The sequence below is a fragment of the Cetorhinus maximus genome, chromosome 6, assembly GCF_964194155.1.
Source record: "Cetorhinus maximus chromosome 6, sCetMax3.hap1.1, whole genome shotgun sequence".
Taxonomy (NCBI): domain Eukaryota; kingdom Metazoa; phylum Chordata; class Chondrichthyes; order Lamniformes; family Cetorhinidae; genus Cetorhinus; species Cetorhinus maximus.
Genome location: NC_135884.1, coordinates 19905819 through 19927844, shown reverse-complemented (window position 1 = coordinate 19927844; position 22026 = coordinate 19905819). Strand labels below are relative to the sequence as shown.

The following is a 22026-nucleotide window of genomic DNA, read 5'->3' as shown; positions in this document are numbered from 1 at the left end:
CAGTGGAACAAAAGGGAAGATTGGGGATAGGTTAGAGTGTGGTGGAGATTAAATACCAAAGATGTTATTGAACAAAAGGCAAAGGGAGTAATAATAGTGGTAGTAAAGAAACAAAGCATTGGTCCAGAGTAGATGTTAATAGAAGAAATTCAGCTCTGTTTGAAAGCAAAAACTTGAGAACAAGATACAGACTGGTGCTGGGCGGGGGGGCATCAAAATGGAGGCCTGAGTTCATGGCCTGAAGTTGTTGAACTTAATGTTGAGTCCAGAAGGCTGTAAAGTGAGGCTCCTGCTGGTTGTGTTGGGCTTCACTAGAATATTGCAACAGGCTGAGGACAGAAGTGTGAGCATGAGAGCAAGATGGTGAATTGAAATGGTAAGTGGCAGAAGGTTGGAATCATGCTTATGGACTGAGCATGATCTAAATGGCAGAGCAGGCTTGAGGGGCTGAATGACATATCCCTGTTTTGTTCCTTAATACAAATAAATTTAAGTCTATCCTACAAAATGAAAATGGCTGCTGTTAGTTTAGTAAAACAAGTGGGATTGTGTCAACAGTGTGGGTTCAGCATATTTCTAATAATCTTGCCTTTCTTTCCTTGGTGGCCTTTGGTTTTAGGCTTCTGGTTTACCTGTCTCTTAAAAATGATTTTTATTTATATATTTCATCGATAACTAGTCAGTTTTGACATGCCATGGTGAGTTTTAGTCATTACGTCTATTACCATAAATTATTCCAATTCCTATATATGGCAGCAAATTTAATATTTTTCACCTAAATTCTCGATGTGACTTATTTGCTGAAAATGTGCTTCAGTGTTGTCCTGCCAACCTGTCCATCTCCGTTTTCATGCAGTGTTCTGTCCAGTAACCTGAGACATCTAAATAAGGGGAAAACCTTGATCACTGTCATATTAAGTCATATTCAGCACTGTTATGTTTTGCATAGTGTGTGTCTTCATACTGTACTGATAAAACTGCTCTCCCATTCAATTACTAAATTTAGGTTTGTTGTTTATAGCTGTGTATTTTCTATACCTGTGTGATACTTTGTGGGGCCAGGTGCATGTATGTTCTGTATTTGCATGTATGCTCAACCACCATAAGCTTGGCTGCCCAGAGCAGAAAAATGCATTTCTACAGAAAGTACGAGTTGTCCTTATGTAAATAAACTTTTTCAGATTGAAGAAATCAAAAACATTGGGAATTTGCCATGCCTTGAGAAGGTAATTCTGAATAACAACCCCCTGAGCATTATTCCTGATTACAGAACAAAGGTGCTTGCACAGTTTGGAGATCGAGCTTCAGAGGTAAGATTGAAATAGTAATCATTGTACGAATGGAATGTGAGATGTGGAATATTTTAAAAGCTACTCTCCATTTATACCATCCTATTGAGATGGCAGTAAAACAATGAATAATTGCAATTTAAGCATTTTGTAACTATTTAAATCCTAAAATGCATTAGTATTTGTAAGCAATCGCTTGGGAAAAAAACATTTTTTTAAAAGCTAGTCCAGTGTTATTTTGTCTTTTAATGAAATTGATCATCATTCTTATCATGTATTTGAAATTTGACGACACTGGAGTTTATCTGTGTAGAGCTGATCAATTTTCAGAGACTCTGAAACCAAGAGTCATAGGATGAAAATAATATGGCAATAGAATCTACCATGGTAGAATTTTGTCCTTGACCAAAAATTGTGTTAATAACATTTGAGATCCCAGAGCTCATATCTTTGAAATAGTATGTATTGAACTAAGTATTTGCCTTTGTTGCCTGTGCAGTTTCGTTAAACAGTAAATCTGATTCAGGAGGTTTTGTACACCTGCCTCTAATCTTTCACTTGAGGTTGCAGTTTCCTTTTTTGGATCAAACATTAAGTTGATACTTCTGGGTTTTCAGTAATGTTTCCAAGCCTGTGTTAACACAAAATACTGCCAGAAGTCCTCCCAAGGTTTACTTGTTTTCTTGTGTATCTCCTAGGTCTGTTTAGATAATACTGTTACAACAGAAAAAGAACTTGATACAGTTGAGGTGCTAAAGGCAATTCAGAAAGCCAAAGAAGCAAAAGATCGAATGAATAATACAGATAAAAAGGTGAGACTGCAGTAATAAAACTTGTTTCTAAGTTCAACTTTGTAATTACTTTGGTATTTAGTGTTTTGAATGGCTAATACTGAGATACCATCCACTATAAGCATTAGGATTCATGCTGCAGAGGTATCATGAATTACATCGAGTTTTGCTTTCCTTCCCTGGTGCTCTTTGTAATTGGTGAGTAATCAGCATGGAACGTTTTAGGTGGATTTGGTAATCTCCTTCAGTTTGAAGTTACCTAGGAGGCAACCTAATTGTTTTTAAGTTGGATTTGGGTGTCTGTAATCTAAACAATAATTCTCTAAATAATGGAATTTATCTAAAAATGCTTTTGATGGATGGAAGGGAATTGCTTGTTTCAGAATGTATTAGCTCTTTTTTTTTACTCTTATTTCCTGTTTTCTTGCTCAAATTAGTACTTTGACTCCGCTACGTTAAACTTGGCATTGTGCGTTGTCTTAAATAAGTACATTTTTTTGTTAGATCAGTGAGGAATCGAGACTTGCTGCTCCAGGGTCCAAACCCAGCTGCTTTTCTTATGCTGCTTGTCCTTCCTCTCCTTTGCTGCACCATGCTGCCAGCTCCAGCCAAGGTAATCATGTATGTATCGGGCTGCTGGTGTGGGCCATTTCTAGTTCTAGTGCTTGATTGTCTGCATTGGTGTGCGTGCATGCATAAAAGGGATAGACCACTGCCAGTTGTGCACAAAATAATCCAACTGCAGTTATTGTACCAATTGTATTTTAGGCTCCGTTTAAAAGCTAGGTGGATTGATAGATACTTGAAAATTATAGTTTTTGTGGTGGTCATAATTTATCCAATTTTTCCAGAAATGGGCACCCTCTCCGCCTCTCACTCAGCACTCTACTAAGGAGCTTGTTGAATAGATGGAGAGGTTCTTTGTGCCTTTAATACCTAAAAGGACTGAAGTATTTTTTTTTAGGGACTTTGCTATCTTTTAAGCAGCTGAATTTTTAACCCATTTTAAAACGTGCAAGGCAAGCAGGTAAATATGTAATCCTTTGTAACTCTGCTCTAAATGTGTTACTCAATAGAACATAACATAACATAAGAAATAAGAGCAGGAGTAGGCCATTTGGCCCCTCAAGCCTGCCCTGCCATTCAGTAAGATCATGGCTGATCTGCTCCAGGCCTCAACTCCTCTTTCGTGCCAGCTCTTCATAGCCCACAACTCCCTGATATTTCAAAAATCTATTTACCTCCTGTTTAAATACTTTCATTGATTGAGCCCCTGCAACTCTCTGGGGGAGAGAATTCCAGACAATCACTACCCTCTGAGAGGAGAAATTCCTTCGCATTTCAGGTTTAAATGAGTGTCCCCTTATTCTGTAACTTATTTCCCCTAGTTCGAGATTCCCCCACTAGTGGAAATATCTTCTCAACATCTACCCTAAGCCCTCTCAGAATCTTGTATGCTTCAATAAGATCACCCCTCATTCTTCTAAACTCTAATAAATATAGGCCTAATCTGTTTAGCCGTTCTTGATAAGTCAACCCTTTCATCTCAGGAGCCAGCCTAGTGAGTCACTTTTGAACTGCCTCCAATGCCAGTATATCCTTTCTTAAATACAGGGACCAAAACTGTACACAGTACTCCAGGTACGGCATCATCAACACCCTGTACAGTTGTAACAAGACTTCCCTATTTTTAAACTCCAACCCCCTAGTGATACAGGCCATAATTACTTGCTGCACCTGCATGCTAACTTGTTGTGTTTCATGCACAAGAACACCCAGATCTCTCTGTACTGCACTTTTTTGGAGTCTCTCTCCATTTAAATAATAGCCTGCCTTTTGATTCTTCCTACCAAAGTGCATGACCTCACACTTTCTTACATTAAACCTCATCTGCCAAGTTTTTGCCCACTCACCCAACCTATCTATATCCCCTTGCAGATTCCTTATGTCCTCATCACAACATGCCGTTCCACCTATTTTTGTATTGTCAGCAAATTTGGATACATTACACTCATGCCCCCTCCTCCAAGTCAGTAATATAGATAATAAATAATTGAGGCTCTAGGATTGATCCTTGTGGCTAGTTGTGTCCACTAGTTACGCCCTTCCAACCTGAAAAAGACCCATTAATCCTGACTCTGTCTTCTGTGTGTTAACCAATCCTCAATCCATGCTAATACGTTACCCCCAAAACCGTGAGCTCCTATTTTGTGCAATAACCTTTTATGTGGCATCTTATCGAATGCCTTCTGGAAATCCAAATACACTACATCTACCGGTTTCCCTTTATCAACTCTGCCTGTTATATCCTCAAAGAACTCTGGCAAATTTGTCAAACATGATTTCCCTTTCACAAAACCATGTTGACTCTGTTTGATTGTGTTAAGCTTTTCTAAATGTCCTGCTATTTCTTCCTTAATAATGGACTCAAGCATTTTCCCAATGACAGATGTAAGGCTGACAGGCCTATAGTTTCCTGCTTTTTGTCTCCCTCCTAGCTTGAACAGGGACGTCACATTAGCGGTTTTCCAATCTGTTGGAACCCTCCCGGAAACCAGTGAGTTCTGGAGTATGAGTTTGAATCTTAACACTTGAATATTATCTTTTGCTCTGGTACAGTGCTCCCTTCCATGAGGGAGACAGAAGAGGGAAACCTGGCTCCATGCTCCCTCATTTTGGTGAAGTCACTTTCCTGGTTTCTGCTGATTCAAAGAAGTGATGCCAATTTATTCTATTCTAGTTTGTTTTGTCATATTTCTCCTTTGCTTCCTCCCGTTCCGTCACCTTTTAAAAAGTGTTTTACCCTGTGCTTGAGTATGGGCTTTTAGAAGTATTGGCTTCCTCAGGCAGATTATTTGCTTGAGTGAACATTGCTCATGAGTGTGCCTAAACAGTGAATATTGGTAGGCTGTTTATTTCTGGGACGTCATAGTTGAGCCTGGTGCTATTTAGGTGTCAACGGTGGCTGAATGGGTAGTACTCTTTCCTCTTGAGTTACGTTGTGGCTTCAAGTCCCACTCCAGAACTTGTGCACAAAAATCAAGGCTGACACACTAGTAGCAGTAGTGAAGGAATGCTGCACTGTTGGAGGTGCTGTCATTCAGATGACATTAAACTCAGTTCTTTCAGGTCGATCTGACCTCACTTATTCAAAGAAGTGCAGGGGAGTTATCCCCATTGTCCTGGCCAATATTCATCCCTCAATCAACATCACAAAAACAGATTATCTGGTTATTATCACAAAGATGTTTGTGGGAGCTTGTTTGTACAAATTGACTGCCATGTTTCCTACATTATAACAGTGACTACGCCTCAAAAGTACTTAATTAGCTATAAAATACTTTGGGTCATCCAGCAGTCGTGAAAGGTGCTATTTAAATGCAAAACTTTCATTTCTTGATGTTTGATAACTACACACATGTATCATAACAGTGCTTAGTAAGGTGGGGAACCCTTGTAACTTTTAAAAAAGTGTTTCTCGTATGAACCCTTGTAGCTTTTTAAAAGTATTTCTTTAATACAATAGTGCAGCTGAGATCAACCCTCCAGTAAAATAATGAAAGGAAACATTTGATGCTTATTGGCCATGCATCCAATCTGTGATTTCAATTTTGCTATCGATGCATAATTCCAGATTTTCATTCCTATTGCAGAAATAGGTACTAAATCAGCCCTAATCAGCAATCTACATCAAAATGACAGTTTGACTCCTATGACTTCTACAATTACCCAGGGATGCTCTAACACAGCAAATATGCATGAAATCAAGAGCAAGGTAATGTTATTGCACCTATTTCAAAGTTGATTGCTGACTGGTAGAAATTGAAAAGTGTTGTAATTATTTTACAGGCTAAGTTTTTTAATGTCAGTTGCTTTGTTCGGTGTAAATGCTTGTTATATGTATGTCTTCTATCTTTTAATTTCTCATGAAATCACTGCACTCAGGAAGAATGTATTGGCCTTTGAAGGGGTGCAGTGCAGATTCATCACAATGATATAGGGGTGAAAAGGGATATTCTCTTGCATAGATAAGTTGTAATTAGATGTTTAAGATTTTGTAGATAGAGGAGATACTATTTCCCTTGGGGGGGCACTCCAGAACAAGGGGGCATAACCTTAAAATTAGAGTTAGGCTGTTTGGGCGTGATCAGAACCACTTCTTCACAAAAGGGTGGTGGAAATCTGGAACTTTCTCCTCCCCCCACCCCCAAAATAGCTGTTGAGGCTAAGTCATTTGAAAATTTCAAACTTGAGATTGATAGATTTTTGTTATGCAGCAGTATTAAGGGATATGAAACCAAGGTGGATAAGTGGAGTTAAAATGCAGATCAGCCATAAAAAAGTGGTGGAACAGTATCGAGGGTTGAATGGCCTAATTTATATTCCTGTGGGTGAAGTCAAGTGAACTCTAATCCTCTTTAGTAACTGGGACTGGTCAGATTTGTTTTCTCTTCATTCTCTCGTCTTTTGAAGCAGAAAAATCCTTTGCTTAACACCTTCTCTGCAGGTCCATTAAAATCAAGAAATCCTGACACTGAGATGCTGCCCTAGCATGGTCTGGTAATTTACTGTGTCAGAGAGTCACATTTCAGTTCACTTTTTTTTTCAGTGGTTACAGTAATTGCACATCAGTGCAACCAGATTGAAAACATTAGTGGTGATCAATTTTGATTATTTTCCCTCATTTCAAACCTCCCCCAGTGACCGTTCCCCAGTGACATACATGTTGCAAAATTTGATTGAAACCTTTTACTTGTTCAAATTGTAGAACTACTCTACAAATATTACTGGGTTTCACAATCAGAACTATATTGCACAGTGCAACTATCAGCATAAGTCAAGTGCGCCATTGTTTGGACTTGCATCTGTTACAGATTTGGGGTTGGGTCAAGGCTATTGTATCCGCATTAGCCAATCAAGGTATTGCAAAGGTTTAAAACTAGAATCATAGAATTTCATAGTCTAAAGGAGGACATTTGGCCAGTTGTGGCTTTGCAGGCTCTCTGGAGGAGCTAACCACTTAACATGTCCTTCCCTTTCCCCCACACACTTGCAAATATTTATTCTCTTCCCCTTTATAAGAAACGGTGGTAGAACAGATTTTAAAGGCATTTCATTTCCTAACAGCCTGTTGTATTTCAAAATAAACTCTTAACCTTTCCCTTCATTCATTTGCTGCTGATTTTCCAATTACTGCCCTCCAGTTCTGAGTTACTAAATAGAACTTTTCCTCTGTTTACCTTATCAAAGCCCTATATAATTTGAACACCTGTCAGATGTCCACTGAACCTTTTTGACTACTTTAAGGGAAGGAGCCAAGTTTCTCAATAACTAAAGCCTCTCATTGCCAGGATGATACTAAGGATCTCTTTGCAGCTTCTCCATGACCTTTGACATCTTTCCTAAGATTGGTTTGAAATAAATTGAAACCAATTTCAAAATTGGTTTGAGTCAAACCAGTTAAACTAAGTTAACAAAATCAGGGATAAAGTAAAAGCAGCCCCATAGAGGGAAACTGCAAAAATACAAACAAAATTTAAAGGAAACTTACCAACATTAAATCCAAATGTGATCAAAAGGGCCTAAAAAGCAAGGTGCACAAAACTGGACACTATTCTAATAGGGACCTAATCAGTGATTTGTCTCAATTTAGCTACATCTCTTTGCTTTTGTCCTGTATTCTGATTTATATATTTTATAACAAACTTTGTATCCAAGTTGCCACATGCCTTTTAATACCATGCATTGTAATTCTATTTATCAGCCTCCTTTTCAGCACCTTTACCAAAATTGGCAACTTTTGGAATCACCTGACTGAAGGATTGATTGGCATGTATAGCACACTAGTCAGTACTTACCTGGAGTACATCAGCCTATGTCTGTACTTCCTACTTTCCCATATGGGAGTGAATCTGAGAGCAAGTTGATTAGAGCGCCTCTCACACACTTCCTCGGCTCTAGTCAGTAGAGAAAAATACAACTGAAGAGGTGGAGAAAAGGCAGGGAGGGGCTGGCTGTGGAACATAGTAATTGCAGCTAGTTATATTTTCTTGAATTGAAATTTATTTGAATCCAAACTGTGAAATCAGATTCTGTTTTTATTTGTTTGAATTTTATTTAAGGTTGCAAATCAGGAGATAAAATCTGAGAAGGAATCACTTGAGGAAAGTACTGACTGCCCACATGTGAGGTATGGCATTCCTGTGCTGCTTTAAATAACAAATTGTTGTGGATAGGAGTGATGTAGTTCCTATATCTGGTAAAAGTGGGTAGATTGTTTAGTTTGGAATTTTAACTTTAGAACTTTTCAATTTTTTTTGGACACTTGACTTGATAGTTGTTGATTTCATCCACTAAGAACAGGTATACTTTGCAATTTAGCAGTAGGCATAGGTGCTTTTCTGGCCTCTGTGTTTCTGCTTTTTGTTTCAGTGGTAATTGGGGGAGGCAGACAATTTGTCATGTAGGGAATTTAATGATAATTGGAATGCTGTGCTACATTGTGCACCATACCTTTCTTAGTAATACTATTTGTTTACTTTGGACTGATGGCTGTGACTTCTGGAGAATATTTGAAAGGGCATTGGCAAAGGCAACCAGAAATGAAAGCTCAGCCAGCTGAGAAGAGGGCCCAGAGAAAACTAAGGCCAATGAGTCGTGCATCTTCTCAGCCCACTGCCTTCCTCTGCTGCAAATGCGGCAGAGACTGCCATGCCAGGGTGGGACTCCTGAGTCACACCAAATGATGCTTAACAGAGTTGAGCACTACCGCACAAAACATTATCTCATGAGACAGAAGGGTGCCACCAACTTGGACTGCTTGTGCTAAAGTATAGCAGCTTCAGCTTTTGGGTATATTGCCAACTCATGGTTAATGCCTTTGTAAAACACTGAACTGAAACCTGTATTCAGAGTAAGGCTAGTATGACAAAATATGTGTAGTTCATTACACAGTATCAGCTATCTGTATGAGTTATGGAAGAATCTTTGCAGCACTGCAGTCTTCCATATATTATCCAGATCTATTATATTCTTTGCAACTAATCATTACTTACAGTGGCCTGACATAAATATTGAATTGGACTCTAATGTAGGCTTTATTTCTACATTTTTTTCCCTTCTGTAGCACATGTATAATTTTCACTGACTCAGATTTAAATTTTTTGTCTCCCTCAAAAAAGGTTTAGTCCTGCGAATCCAATTGCCCAAACTGATGTGCAGAACTCGTTACACGATCCTACAATGACACTTGTGCTGCCTTTCTCCTGTGCATCGTACACCGCCAGCAATCATGATTTTGCTGCATATTTGTCTGGAATGATTAACCAAGCGGCTTTGAAACTACTTACCACTGAAACGTTGATTGACTGCCAGGGAAACCCTGTTGACCATCCTGAGGTTTTCCATACTGAAGCTGGGTATTTTGAAATGGGACTAGATCAAGGTGACAATATTTTTGAATGTAGTTCCGACATTGATCTTGCTAGTGTTTCTGCTAATGGAGAAACTGAGATCAGTAAGGTATTAAAGGTACTGTGGACGCTTTGTGTTCAGGTGAATAAGGGACTAAGGTTGTTTGCATCTTGTATTGTGTTGACCGATAGTGTTGTAGCTGTATTTCAGATTCTTCAACATGAACTCTTGGAGAATATGCAAAATGTTATTTCTCAGATGCAGATGGTACTCTATTTTCCCTATTCAGAAATTTTGGAAGTGGACTTTGAAGTGCCAGAAATGTGTCTATCAATGAAGATGAAAACCCATGGCTGTTTCTTCTTTATCTCTGAATCCCACAATCTCAAAGATTTCTACTTGTGTTTGAAAGCTGTTCTGTATCAACAATCTGTATCTGTTTCAAATTTGCCCATGCTTGATTATGAAGGGCCAATTATAAAAGACTTCATTCTTCAGCTTTTGCAATATCAGCAGCTCCCACTAAATGACACTGATATTAAAGGTAGTTTTGCTGCATATATTCTAATCAGAGATAATCTTATGCTGCATGATCAGTTAGAAGTGTTCAACCCATCTGTTCCACATATGGATGTGGTTAGTGGCACTGAGTCAAAGTCTAAGAACTTTCCATATTCTGAAATCTGTTCGGCAATTCTTCCTGAGAGAGAAGAGAATCTCAAACCTATCTACATACCTTGTCTGCTGTTTTTGACAGCCCAGAACCTTTATTTTGTAAGGGTAGATTTCTCTGTAGCAGCAAAACGGAGACCTGGTTCTGAAGAGGAGGATACAAGATGTCCATTTAAGTTGAACAGAATTCCGCTGGCTACATTGCTTTTAAACCCAAAGCAAAGATCCCATTCTGTTGAAACAGTTGCATTTTCAGATGGCCATGTACTTGAATTCTTGATTGGATACCAACTTGCAACAGCAGTTTTTGTGCTGCCTCATGAGAAGTTCCACTTTCTACGACTGTTCAGTCAGCTGAGAGCAAGCCTTCAGGGTGTCAAATCGATTGTAGTACACAGAGCTTCTCTAGATCACAGTTGCTTGGAAAAATGTTCTGCAGATACCATCATTCACTCTCCAGAAACCAAAAGGTAATAACGGGTCAACGCATGGTTGGTGGTCAAATCCTAAAATGTGTTTCATAAGGGAGATGGTCTAAACGCATCTGAAAGAAACCAAGTCACCCCCCAGCCTTATAGCCATACGTGTATTTGCACATATGAAGCCAGAATATGCTATCCTGTGGATTTCTTGACTCCTATTGATGCAGTTGTATGATTGTTAATGGTGGATTGTGGACAGGGCATTCTACTTTATGAATGGAATGTCTCTCTGCCTGGCAGTCAGCCTATCGACCTTGATGAGGGCATACAAAACCCAGTAAACCTGAGTTTTGACACCTGTGACTGGTGGGGACTCTTGAAGTTCAAACTGTGTATGGTTAGTTTCCTGTATAAAATCTACAAAATTTAATGCCTGCATTATACTTCCATACGAAGCTTTAACTCATGAATTGGAATGAAACTTTCACAAGTCTATGCGACTTGTTGCCAGCAACTGTTAAAGTAGCAAGCCCAGAATGATCTGTACTTGGTCATTGATCTACCAAGTGATGAGTATAATCTGTTTTATAGAAGCTTCTGCCGTCCTATGTGTTTGATTCCATAATGACAAAATTGACTTTACAACTGTGCCCATAATTAATCCAAGACTGTTGGCTTCAGTGTTGTCCTTTTATTCAGGGAGGTAACATGATGGATAACACATGTTGTAATCATTTCTTAAAAATGGCACAACAGTGCAGAATACTGTATGCATCAAGTTTAACCCTCTCTGTGCTTATTTAGGCATTAAAATTCCTCCTTGATGGCAGAAGGTTATCTTGGTATTCATAAAAGCAAAATACTGCGGACGCTGGAGATCTGGAAACAAATGAAAGTGCTGGAAAAACTCAGCAAATTTGGCAGCAAGCCTGGTAGCATTAGTGCAGAGAAAAACTCCAAAGTGAGTTCTGAAGGAGAGTCATATTGAATTTGAAATGTCAACTCAGTTTCTCTCTCCACAGACGTTGCCAGACCTGCTAAGTTTTTACAGAGCTTTATTTTTATCTTGGCTTTCATGTTTATTTGGCTCAGTATTTTTAACACCTTACTGTAAAAGGTACATGATGAAATTTAAGATTTTAATTGGGTCCTCCAAGGTAATGACCACAGCTGACCATAAAAGCAATAAGAGACACATGTATAGTCAATGAAAATTGTTTCTGAAAACTTTACCTGACTAAAAGATTTGTATTTATATTTAGAGTAATAAAGTATTACAACATAGAAATGGGCTATTTAGCCCATCACGTCAATGCCACTATTTCCCCTCCAGATGAGCCATCAAGTCCAATCTCACTCCTGTACCTATAATATTTTTAAGCAACTTTTAATTACTGCTTCAACGGCAGTTTGTGACAGAGAATTGCAATAACCTTTGGTGTAAAGAAACTTTTCCTAACCTCCACATAAATACTTCTATGATTTATCTTAAACCTATACCTACATTTTGCTACCTTGCTGACCATTGAGAGCAATTTAATACGTAACCCATATAGCTCTTCAAATTCTTGGATCTTTATTAGATTACTCCATAACCACCTCAGCTCTTGTGTGGTGGGATGGGTGGGTGGAGTGGGGGTAAAGATGAAGAGAAGAGTCTGTGTGTCAAACCATAACCTCTTCAGTCCTGCTGAGACCTCGGGAATCAATGCTGCGTGTTGGCCTTTGCTTTTATATCCTCCCATAATGGGATGCCCGAGACTGTTCAGCACATTCCAACTATAGTCTAACTAGGATCTTGTCTGTTTGAATTGTCTCCTTGTTTTTGTATTCTAGATACAAAGCCAAGGATTCTGTTTAAACTGGAGAAGGGTCTTCCTGAAAGAATCCATTTGTGAAAGAATGGTAACACAATTACTTCTGTCACTGCATAAAAATTGACTACTGTAAATCACGGTGTATAAGATAGCCTAATTTTTTTGACTCCAAGATGTAAGTTTAGGCCTATACTTGGCATTTAAGTTGATTCCCCATTTTTCAGCTAATAAATGCATGTTAAGGGCTTTGCTTGCATTAGGAGTTGGCTTCAGTTTTTCAGCTCAGATACAAGGTCAGGGTTATACTCACATTTTAAATTGGTGCACGGGATCAAGCAGGCCATGTGGGCTGTGTTGCCAAGACGATGGATGAGAGTTTAGGACATGCCCATGCAGAGCACACTGCGCATGATGACTGACGAACAAAAATTGGTCCTCTGCACCAGTGCTGGGGGTTCACATTTTATATTTGGCAGATAACTCTACCTCTGTTTTTGGAAGGATTTTTCAAAGCTGCAAACATTGACTTATATGCCACGATGTATAGTAATAGAAAATTCAGGGCAGCAAGTAGTTATAGATAACCCAAGTGCTTGGAAAACTATTACTCCATTCCACATGGATTGTAGAAGTTTTGCTTGGAGAGTGCTTTTCCATTATTTTCTCTTGTCTCAAAATTTTCATTAAGTTAATCCCATTGCTGGAACATGTATTCCTTTTTAAGTTTCCATATTTTGTGTTTTTATATAGTAGCCAACCAAACGTCAGATCAGAGCTGAGCCTTTCTCTGCTGTATCCTTCAGAGGCACTGCTGCAGAAACTAACTGAAGAAAACCAGTGTCCTTTTTATCTTTCTGCTTCCCAATCTCTCCGACATCTGGCAGATTTGAAAGGAAGAGCTGTTGTGGAATATTTTCACAATAGTGTGGCTGAGGTAATCCTTATACATGGTGGGAGTACATATTTGTGTATATCCTCTCAACTAGATGAGACTAGTTGGACTGAATGTAATGATGGCGGCAGACCTGCTGTGGTAATCTTGATAGCCTGATGTTCCTTTCTTGTGGGGCTGGGCTATGACCACACATGGGAATAATTCCAGGCATTAGAATTTTCACCAGCTCAACTATTTTGGCAATAACCATGACACTGATGTTCCTTTTGAATGAATGTATGTATGTTGTGAACTGTTACCCATACCTGAACATATCCTTCAATTTAATATTAAAAATTTCTGTCTAATTATTATGCATCATGAAATCATTCCATTCATTTGCCATTATATGATTCTAGAATCATAGAATGGCCACCTGCTGTGCTGTCTCCACCACAAGTCATATCTGTGCTGGCTTTCTGCAAGAACAACTTAGTCCCACTCACCTGCCTTTTACCCATAGCCTTGCAAATATTTTCTTGTCAGGTGCTTATCCAATTCTCTTTTGAAAGCCACAATTGTTTCTGGACTTTCACATTCTCAGGCAGTGCATTCCATATCCTAATCGTTTGCTGTGTTCAAAAATAAAGCTTTTCCTTGTGATGCCTTTGGTTCTTTTGCCACTCACCTTAAATTGGTGTCCTCTGGTTTGCAACCATTCTGACAATGGGAATGGTTTCTCTGTCTCCTCTGAGCAGACCCCTTATGATTTTGAACACCTCTATCGATTCTCCTCTCAACCTTGTCTTCTTGAAGGAGAATAACCCAGCCTCTCCAGTCTATCCATGTAACTGAAGTCCCTCATCCCTGAACCAATCTTGTGAATCTTCTCTTCGCCCTGTATAAAATCTTCACATCTTTCTAAGGAGTGGTGCCCTGAATTAGACACACTACCCTAGTTGAATCTGAACCAGTGTTATATAAAGGTTCTTCATAACTGTTTGTATTCTATGCTGTTGTTTATAAATCCCAGGATTCCTTTTGCCCTTTTGACTACTTTCTTAACCTGACCTGCCACTTTCAATGATTGGTGCACATATACCCCCAGGTCTTTCTGTCCCTACACCCTCTTAGAATTGTACTCTTTGTTTTATGTTGCCTCTCTTTGTTCTTCCTACCAAAATATAAACTGCATATTTCTTAGCATTAAATTTCACTTGCCATGTGTCCAGCCATTCAACCAACCTGTCTGTTCCCTTGAAGCCTATCACTGCCTCCTTTATTGTTTATAATACTTTCAAGTTTTGTTTCATCTGCAAATTTTGAAATTCTGCCCTGTATTAAGTCTAGGTCATTAATATTCATCAGGAAAAGCTGTCATAGTACTGACCCCTAGGTTGCCAACTCTGGCTAGACTTATTTCGGGAAATGTCGGCAGAAGTGACATCATGGCGCAGACTTGTGGAGCCGAATGGTCTCTCTTTTTTATGGTTTGATGTAATAAATATGAGATTGGCAATTTACAAAGATAAAGCAGAAAGCAGCTCCAGGGCTGTTTCATCGAGCATTTCCGGCGAGGTGGCCACCTGGTCTCGGGTCACATAGGCTGTTTCTGTCGACCATGAACACTGATTTCAGTGTGACACTGAGTTAGAGGGAATGAAGCTGTCTCCACTAAACTCCGCTATTGAGTCTGAACAATTTCTTCCTCTGCCAATTGCTTTTGGGGGGTAGAAATCCGCCGTGCACCCCACACTGCTTTGTCGTCACTAATTCATTCTGACACTAATTATAACACTAGTAACACTAATTAATCACTGCACCAGCGTCTGGCCTGTCTCAGCTGAGCCTATCCTTGGCTCATAACCAGTGCCCTTTCCTTTAGTTCTGCAGTCCGAGTGAGCATCGCCTCAACTGATTGGAGCACTGGTCATGTGGTCTGTAGGCAGTTCAGTTGTTTCCGTCAAGTGGCCTCAGCCAATGCTGTCAGACTTTTTTATATGTGACAAAGTAGGTTTCTGGCATAGGGAAGGTCATCTGGTACCTGGACACAGGCTGTGATTGGCTGACAGCTAATCCCTGACATAAGGAAGGCCAGCTTGTACTCGAGCATGAGCTGTGATTGGCTAGCAGTTGATCCTGGCTGCCTGGAGGATCAAGTGGTACCTGAGCATGGGCTGTGATTGACTGGTGGCTGATCCTGGCTGCCATTGCTGGGAGCTGACGTACTCCTGGAATGCTTTGCTTAGCCACAGTGAGATTGCGATAGATTCATGGGGGCTTCTGGCCATTCCAGGAGGATCCCTGGGAACCCCACCTTCCTCCAGTTGATGAACAACTGTTAATTACTACTGTTTTCTGTCAGTCAACCATCTCCATTTTCATTATGCCACTGTCTCTTTTATTCCATGGGCTTCAACTTGTCTGGCAAGCCTCTTATGTGGCACCCTATCAAACGTCTTTTGGCACTACCTCTGTATCTGAGGAGCATTGGACAATTATGGCCAGTGCCTCTGCAATTCCCACCCTTCTGTCAGTATGCTCAGCCACATCCCATCCAGTCCTGGTGACTTATCAACTTTTAAGTGCAGCCAGCCTTACTAATATCTCTGCTTAATTAATTTTTAGCCCATCTAGTGAAACAGGAGACAGTTGAGTCACTGACTTCAGCAGCATCCTCTTCCTTGGCAAAGACATAAAAAGTATTCATTTAGCACCTCAGCCATGCGCTCCACCTCTATGCATGGATCCTCTTTCTGGCCCCTCATCAGTCCCACCCCTTGTCTGACTACCCGTTTACTATTTACATGCCTATAGAAGACTTTTGTATTAGCCACCAATCTGTTTTCATATAGTCTTTGCCTCTTTCAATTTCTTTTTTCACTTCCCCTAAGACCTTTCTTTATTCAGCCTGGTTCTTAGTTGTATTATCAACCTGACATCTGTCATATGCAGCGTTTTTCTTCTTCATCTTCCTCTCTATCTTTTTCATTACCCAGGGAGCTTTGCTTTCCCTTCACGGGAATGTATCTCAACTACCTCAACTATCTCATCTTCAAAGGCACTTTAACTTCTGGCTGTCAAATGGATGTGCTGGGAATTGTTTATCTTGCTATTTTGGCTGCATAGTAAATTTTCAGTTCTGTTGTCATGGAATTATTTATTCAACTCATTCATTCATTTTAATGCATGAATTTTCTCAAATTTTTAGAATGAGCTTTTGTGGTGTACATGACTTCACATTGCTTGCTGATGCACCTGTTTTATACTGTTTTCTCTTGATTCATGCTCCCCCTCTGTGATTCAGCTTGTCAAATTTTTATTCTGCTCTAGGTGTCTTCCTAGTATCAGATTCTGGTTAACTAGGAATTGTTTGTGTGGAGTTGATTGACCTCCTGGACTATGACCAACAATTGATGTTTTGTATGCTTATCAATATGTTGAATATTTATATTTCATCAATTTAATATTGGTGGATCTGCACTGAGAAACTTAAAACATAAAATACATTTTTTTAATCCTTGCGAAGCTTAACTATTTACATGACCTTAAAAACCTTTGATATTTTTGCTTGAGGTAGGTTTTATAACCGTTGCTCATTTTTGAATTTGAGCTAAATTATCCAATCAGCCTCCATATTAAGTAATAGGCCACTCGATATTAAACAATAATTCTGGATGCTTATATCAGTCTGCATCAAAGTTGAATCTGGAAAATTTGTGTGGTAGTGATCATTTCCATTTTTAAATTGCTATTTAGCAAGCCTGTTCTCGGGTAAAGTTTCAAAACTTAATTGCTGATGGCTAAAACAAGATTGGGTGAGCATTTTTGTTCATCCTTTAAGTGATTTCTCATCTCTCTGTTTCACCAGTTTTCTTCAATTGTACTTTTACAGGTTGAGAATGAGGAGCTAAGACATTTAACTTGGTCTTCAGTCATTTTTTACAAATGTTCTGAGCTTGAAGTGACTGCGTGCATAATGCTCTCAACCAAAGCATTATATTTTGTGTTAGATGATGCCATCATTCAGCTTGCTGATCAAACTGGTAGGGATAATTGATTTGTGTTTGCTTAAATATCATTTACCTTGTGTAGTAACAATTAACTTCAATGTTGATGTTTTTTGCAAATCTAGTTGCATTGCTTGGTGTTTTGAAAGTTATAGTATAGTTAGGATCATACTAAGTAATGAACACTTAAGTACAATGATAATCACAGAAAGGGTGGGACCACTTGGCTGATTTAATCTGGAAAAGGGAAATCTGGAATACACTGCCTTGAAAGAATACCGGAAGCAATTTCACTAATAACTTTTAGAAGTAAATTGGATATATATTTGAAAAAGAAAAAATTTGTAAGGCTACGGGGAAAGAGTGGGGAAGAAACTATAGAATAACCCTTTCTTTCAAATACCTGGCATAGGCATGATGGGAGAAATGACCTATTTCTGTTATATATGATCCTTCATCTTTGTTTTGGGATTAAGAGAAACTATGGAAGTATTTAACATAAGTACCTTGCCTCAGCTTTTAGCAGAGGAGATTGAAAGTGGTACTGGAGGAAGGTATGGGAGAGCTACTTGAGATAAACATTGTACAAACTTGTCTGAGCCTGGGAAGAGTAGGATAACGCCCTTCAACTGGCATTCATGCAACCCAACAGGTTGGAGATGGTCAAGTAATACCTGAAGCAAAAACATTGATATTTTCCTCTCTGACCTAAAGCCAAATTGTAGCATCATTAATGCTACTGTAATTGAGGTTGGCTAACTCAGTGTGGACCAAGGACTGAACTTTGGGTATTCATGTCTGGTAAAATGATAATATAAAGAGGAATTGGGCATTTAACTTCAATACCTGTTTTATATTTTGAGGCATCTAGGATGGAGAATTTTCTTGATAAATGGTGTAAAGGACTATTACCATCAGTAATACTTGAGTCCTTTTGCCATGAATGAGTTTTACTCAAATTCTCCCTGTACATTTGGGCTCAGTAACTCATTCAACGAGTTGCACATTCTCCATGTTAGAACTTCTGAATCAAATATAATTTTAATGAAATATTTACAGACTCTACTTTGACATTATTTTCTGTTTTTCTCTTTTTTTAACGAAAAACATTGGCCTAGCTTTTGAACTGGTAATGACTACAAAATTATTAGTGTTTGGCGTCATTGCTCCTCTGAAACTGGCAGCAAGTTCAGGAGTCCACCACGTGCACAATAATGCAGAAGTCCAGACATTGCTGTCGGTGATTCCATGCTTCTCCAGAGCATGCACTGTCAATAAGAAACCTTTGAATTAATGAGAACTTCTACTATTATGTTGTTAGTCTCGCTGTAAAAACCCTTAAGTTGCACCTTTTTGAATGAGGTGTATGGAATTTTAACGGTGTACGACTTCATAATTACTGATAAATACTCTCACTGGCCCTGAAAATCTAAGTTTAGATTTGTTAAATGTTAAATTTCTCAATTGTAATAAAAATCAACGTTTTAAAATTTTGCTTTAAGGTTTATTTTAGCTACTACCTTTAATCATCATTTTTTTAGCTATCTGAAAATTTAGAAATGAAGGATATTAAGTGCCTTTAACTTCCAGGGTTTTTGTGTTTGAGTACTTGAATATATTGGCTACTTACCTGCTGACATCACCACTGTGTGCCAGGAGAGCCCCTTGATTTGGCACCAGACCTGAAAGTGGAAATCTGCACCACACAGGTTTATTGACCCTTGTGACCAAATCTCTTTGAGGTTACTGTCTTTACCAAGGCCTCTGCCTTTACCAAGGAAGATGCTGCTGCACAGGTCATGGTGAAAGAGGAGGTAATTCAGACACTTGAAGGGTTTAAGCTTGATAAGGAGGAGGTATTGGATAGGCTGTCTCTGTTTAAAATTAATAAGGCACCAGGACTAGATGAGATGCATCCAAGCATACTGAGGAAAGTGAGAGTAGAAATTGTGGAGGCACTAACCATAATTTTCGTGTCTTCCTTAGTCTTGGGGGTTGTGTCAGAGGACTGGAGAAATATAAATGTTACACTTTTGAATAAGAGTGTAAAAATAAGCCCAGCAACTACAGGCCAGTCAGTAAAGTGGTGGGGAAGCTTCTAGAAACAATAATTTGGGACAAAATTAATAGTCACTTGAGTGAGTGTAGGTTAATTAAGAAAAGCCAGCATTTGTTAATAGCAAAATCATGTTGCTAAGTAACCTGCTTGAGTTTTTTTTGATGAGGCTAATGCTTTTGATGTGGTGTACATGGACTTCAAAAAGGCAGCAGACTTTTGAGCAAAGTTGTAACTCGTGGAATAAAAGGGACAGTAAAGACATGGGTATCAAATTGGCTGAGTGACAGGAAACATAAGAACATAGGACTTAGAAGCAGGAGTAAGCCATTTGGCCCTTTGAGGCTGCTCCGCCATTTGATAAGATCCTGGTTGATCTGATTGTGGTCTCAACTCCACTTTCCTGCCTGCCCCCCATAACCTTTGACTTCCTAGTCTATCAAAAATTTGTCTACCTCAGCTTTGAATAAATTCAATGACCCATTCTCCACTGCCACTGCTTTCTGGTGAATTCTACAGATTAATGACCCCCTGAGAGGAAAAAATGCCCCCTCATCACTGTTTTAAAAGGGAGACCTCTTGTTTTAAACTGAGTCACTTAGTTCTAGCCTCCCCCCACATAAACACACACGCCTCTCCCCCACACTCTCTCTCTCTCTCTCTCTCTCTCTCTCTCTCTCTCTCTCTCTCTCTCTCCCCCCCCCCCCCAAAATCCACAAAAGGAAACATCCTCTCAGTATTCACCCTTTCAAGCCCCCTCAGGGTCTTATGTTTCACTAAGATCACCTCTCATTCTTCTGAACTCCAATGAGTATAGGCCCATCCTTTTCTATCTTTCTCAATAATATAAGCGCTTCATCCCAGGAATGAGTCAAGTGAGTCTTCTCTGAACTGCTAACACAATTATACTTTCTTTCAAATAAGGAGACCAAACTGCACAGAGCACACCAGAATGCCCTGTGCTGCTGCAGTAAAACTTTTCCACTTTTATATTCCATTCCCCTTGCAATACATGCCAACATTCCATTTGCTTTCCTAATCATTTGCTGTGCCTCCATACTAACTTTTCCTGCACCAGGACACCCAGATCCCTCTGTACCTCAAGAGTTCTGCAATCTCTTTCCATTTACATAGTATACTGTTTTTCTTCCTGCCAAAGTGGGCAAGTTCACATTTTCCCATATTATATTCCATCTGCCAAATTTTTGACCCGTCACTTAACCTATCTATATTCTTTCGTAGATTCTTTACCTCCTCTTGACAACCTACTTTCCTACCTACCTTGGTGTCATCAGCTAACTTAGCTACTATACATTTGGTCCCTTCATCCAAGCCATTGAACTAGATTGTAATTAGTTGAGGCCCCAGCACTGATCCCTGTGGCAGTCCACAAGTTATAGCTTGCCAACCCGAAAATGACCCATTTATTCCTACTCTTTGCTTCCTGTTAGCATGGATAAAGGACTGGTTAGCTAATATATTGCACCCTACACCATGAGCTCTTATTTTGTTTAGTAACCTTAGATGTGGTACCTTATCGAATCCTTTTGGAAATCCAAATACACCACGTCTACGGGTTCCCCTTTATCCTCCTTGCTTGTTAACCTCCTCAAAGAACTCCAATAAAGTGCTTAAACATGGTTTCCCTTTTATAAAACTACATTGACGCTGCCTGATCCCATTATAATTTTCGAAGTATCCTGCCATAACCTCCTTAATAATTTCTCAAGACAGATGTTAGACCAACTGGCCTATAGTTTTCTGTTTTCTGTCTCCATCCTTTCTTGAATAAAGGTGTTACATTTTCTATTCTCCAATCCGCTGGGATCTTTGAGAATCTAAGGAATTTTGGTAGAATATAACCAATGTCTTTCCTATCTCTGCAGCTACTTCTTTTAAGACCCTAGGATGCAGGCCATCTGGGCCTGGGATCCTGTCAGCCTTTAGATCTAATAGTTTTCCTAGTACCTTTTCCCTAGTGATGGTGATTGTTTTAAGTTCCTCCCTTTCACCTCCTGATTTTTTGGACTGGTGGAAGGTTTATAGTGGAGTTCCATAGGGGTCAGTGTTAAGACCTTTGCTCCTTCTAGTATATATTAATGGCCTAGACCTTGGTACACAGGGCAAAATTTGCAGATGATGCGAAATTTAGAAACATTGTGAACAGTAAGGAGGATAATGTAAAACTTCAAAAGAACATAGATGGTTTGGTGGAATGAGTGGGCAAGTGGAAGATGAAATTTAATACAGCAAAGTGTGAAGTGATTCATTTTGGTAGCAAGAACGTGGTGAAACAATATAAAATAAAGGGTATAATTCCAAAGGGGGTCTAGGAGCAGAAGGATTTGGGTATATTTGTGGATAAGTCATTGAAGGTGGCAGAACAGGTTGAGAGAGCAGTTAGTAAAACGAGGGGCATAGAGTACAAATGCAAATAGGTTATGTTAAACCTGTATAACACTGGTTCCGCCTCAATTAAAGTATTGTGTCCAGTTCTGGGCAGCACACTTTAATGCCTACATATCTTTCCCAAAGAGAGTGCAGAAAAGATTCTCAAAAATGGTTCCAGGCATGAGGAACTTCAGTTACAAGGATTGGAGAGGTTGGGACTCTTCCTTGGAGGAGGTTGAGAGGAGAATTGATAGATATATAAAATCATGAGACCTGGATGGAATAGAAAGG

At 39.3% G+C, this 22026-nt stretch overlaps 1 protein-coding gene across 7 annotated transcripts in view; it reads left to right on the top strand.

Annotated features, from left to right (window-relative positions):
* Window positions 1-17617, top strand: part of nisch (nischarin) — a 44041-nt gene extending 26424 nt beyond the window's left edge. Inside the window, exons 11-19 of one of the 7 annotated variants that reach the window (XR_013576804.1) lie at window positions 1182-1310; window positions 1988-2101; window positions 2585-2693; window positions 5734-5855; window positions 8203-8270; window positions 9262-10635; window positions 11392-11548; window positions 12424-12492; window positions 13155-13169. Coding sequence is in view for 4 of the 7 variants with exons in the window: in XM_078543332.1 (XP_078399458.1) it covers window positions 1182-1310; window positions 1988-2101; window positions 2585-2693; window positions 5734-5855; window positions 8203-8270; window positions 9262-10635; window positions 13155-13338; window positions 17174-17338 (2265 nt within the window). In the remaining 3 variants the exon portion in view is untranslated. Of the gene's footprint in view, window positions 1-1181; window positions 1311-1987; window positions 2102-2584; window positions 2702-5733; window positions 5856-8202; window positions 8271-9261; window positions 10636-11391; window positions 11549-12423; window positions 12493-13154; window positions 13339-17173 lie in introns of those variants that run through there. The other 6 variants (XM_078543333.1, XR_013576803.1, XM_078543332.1 and 3 more) reach the window with 6 other exon arrangements.
* The last annotated feature ends 4409 nt before the right edge of the window (window positions 17618-22026 follow it).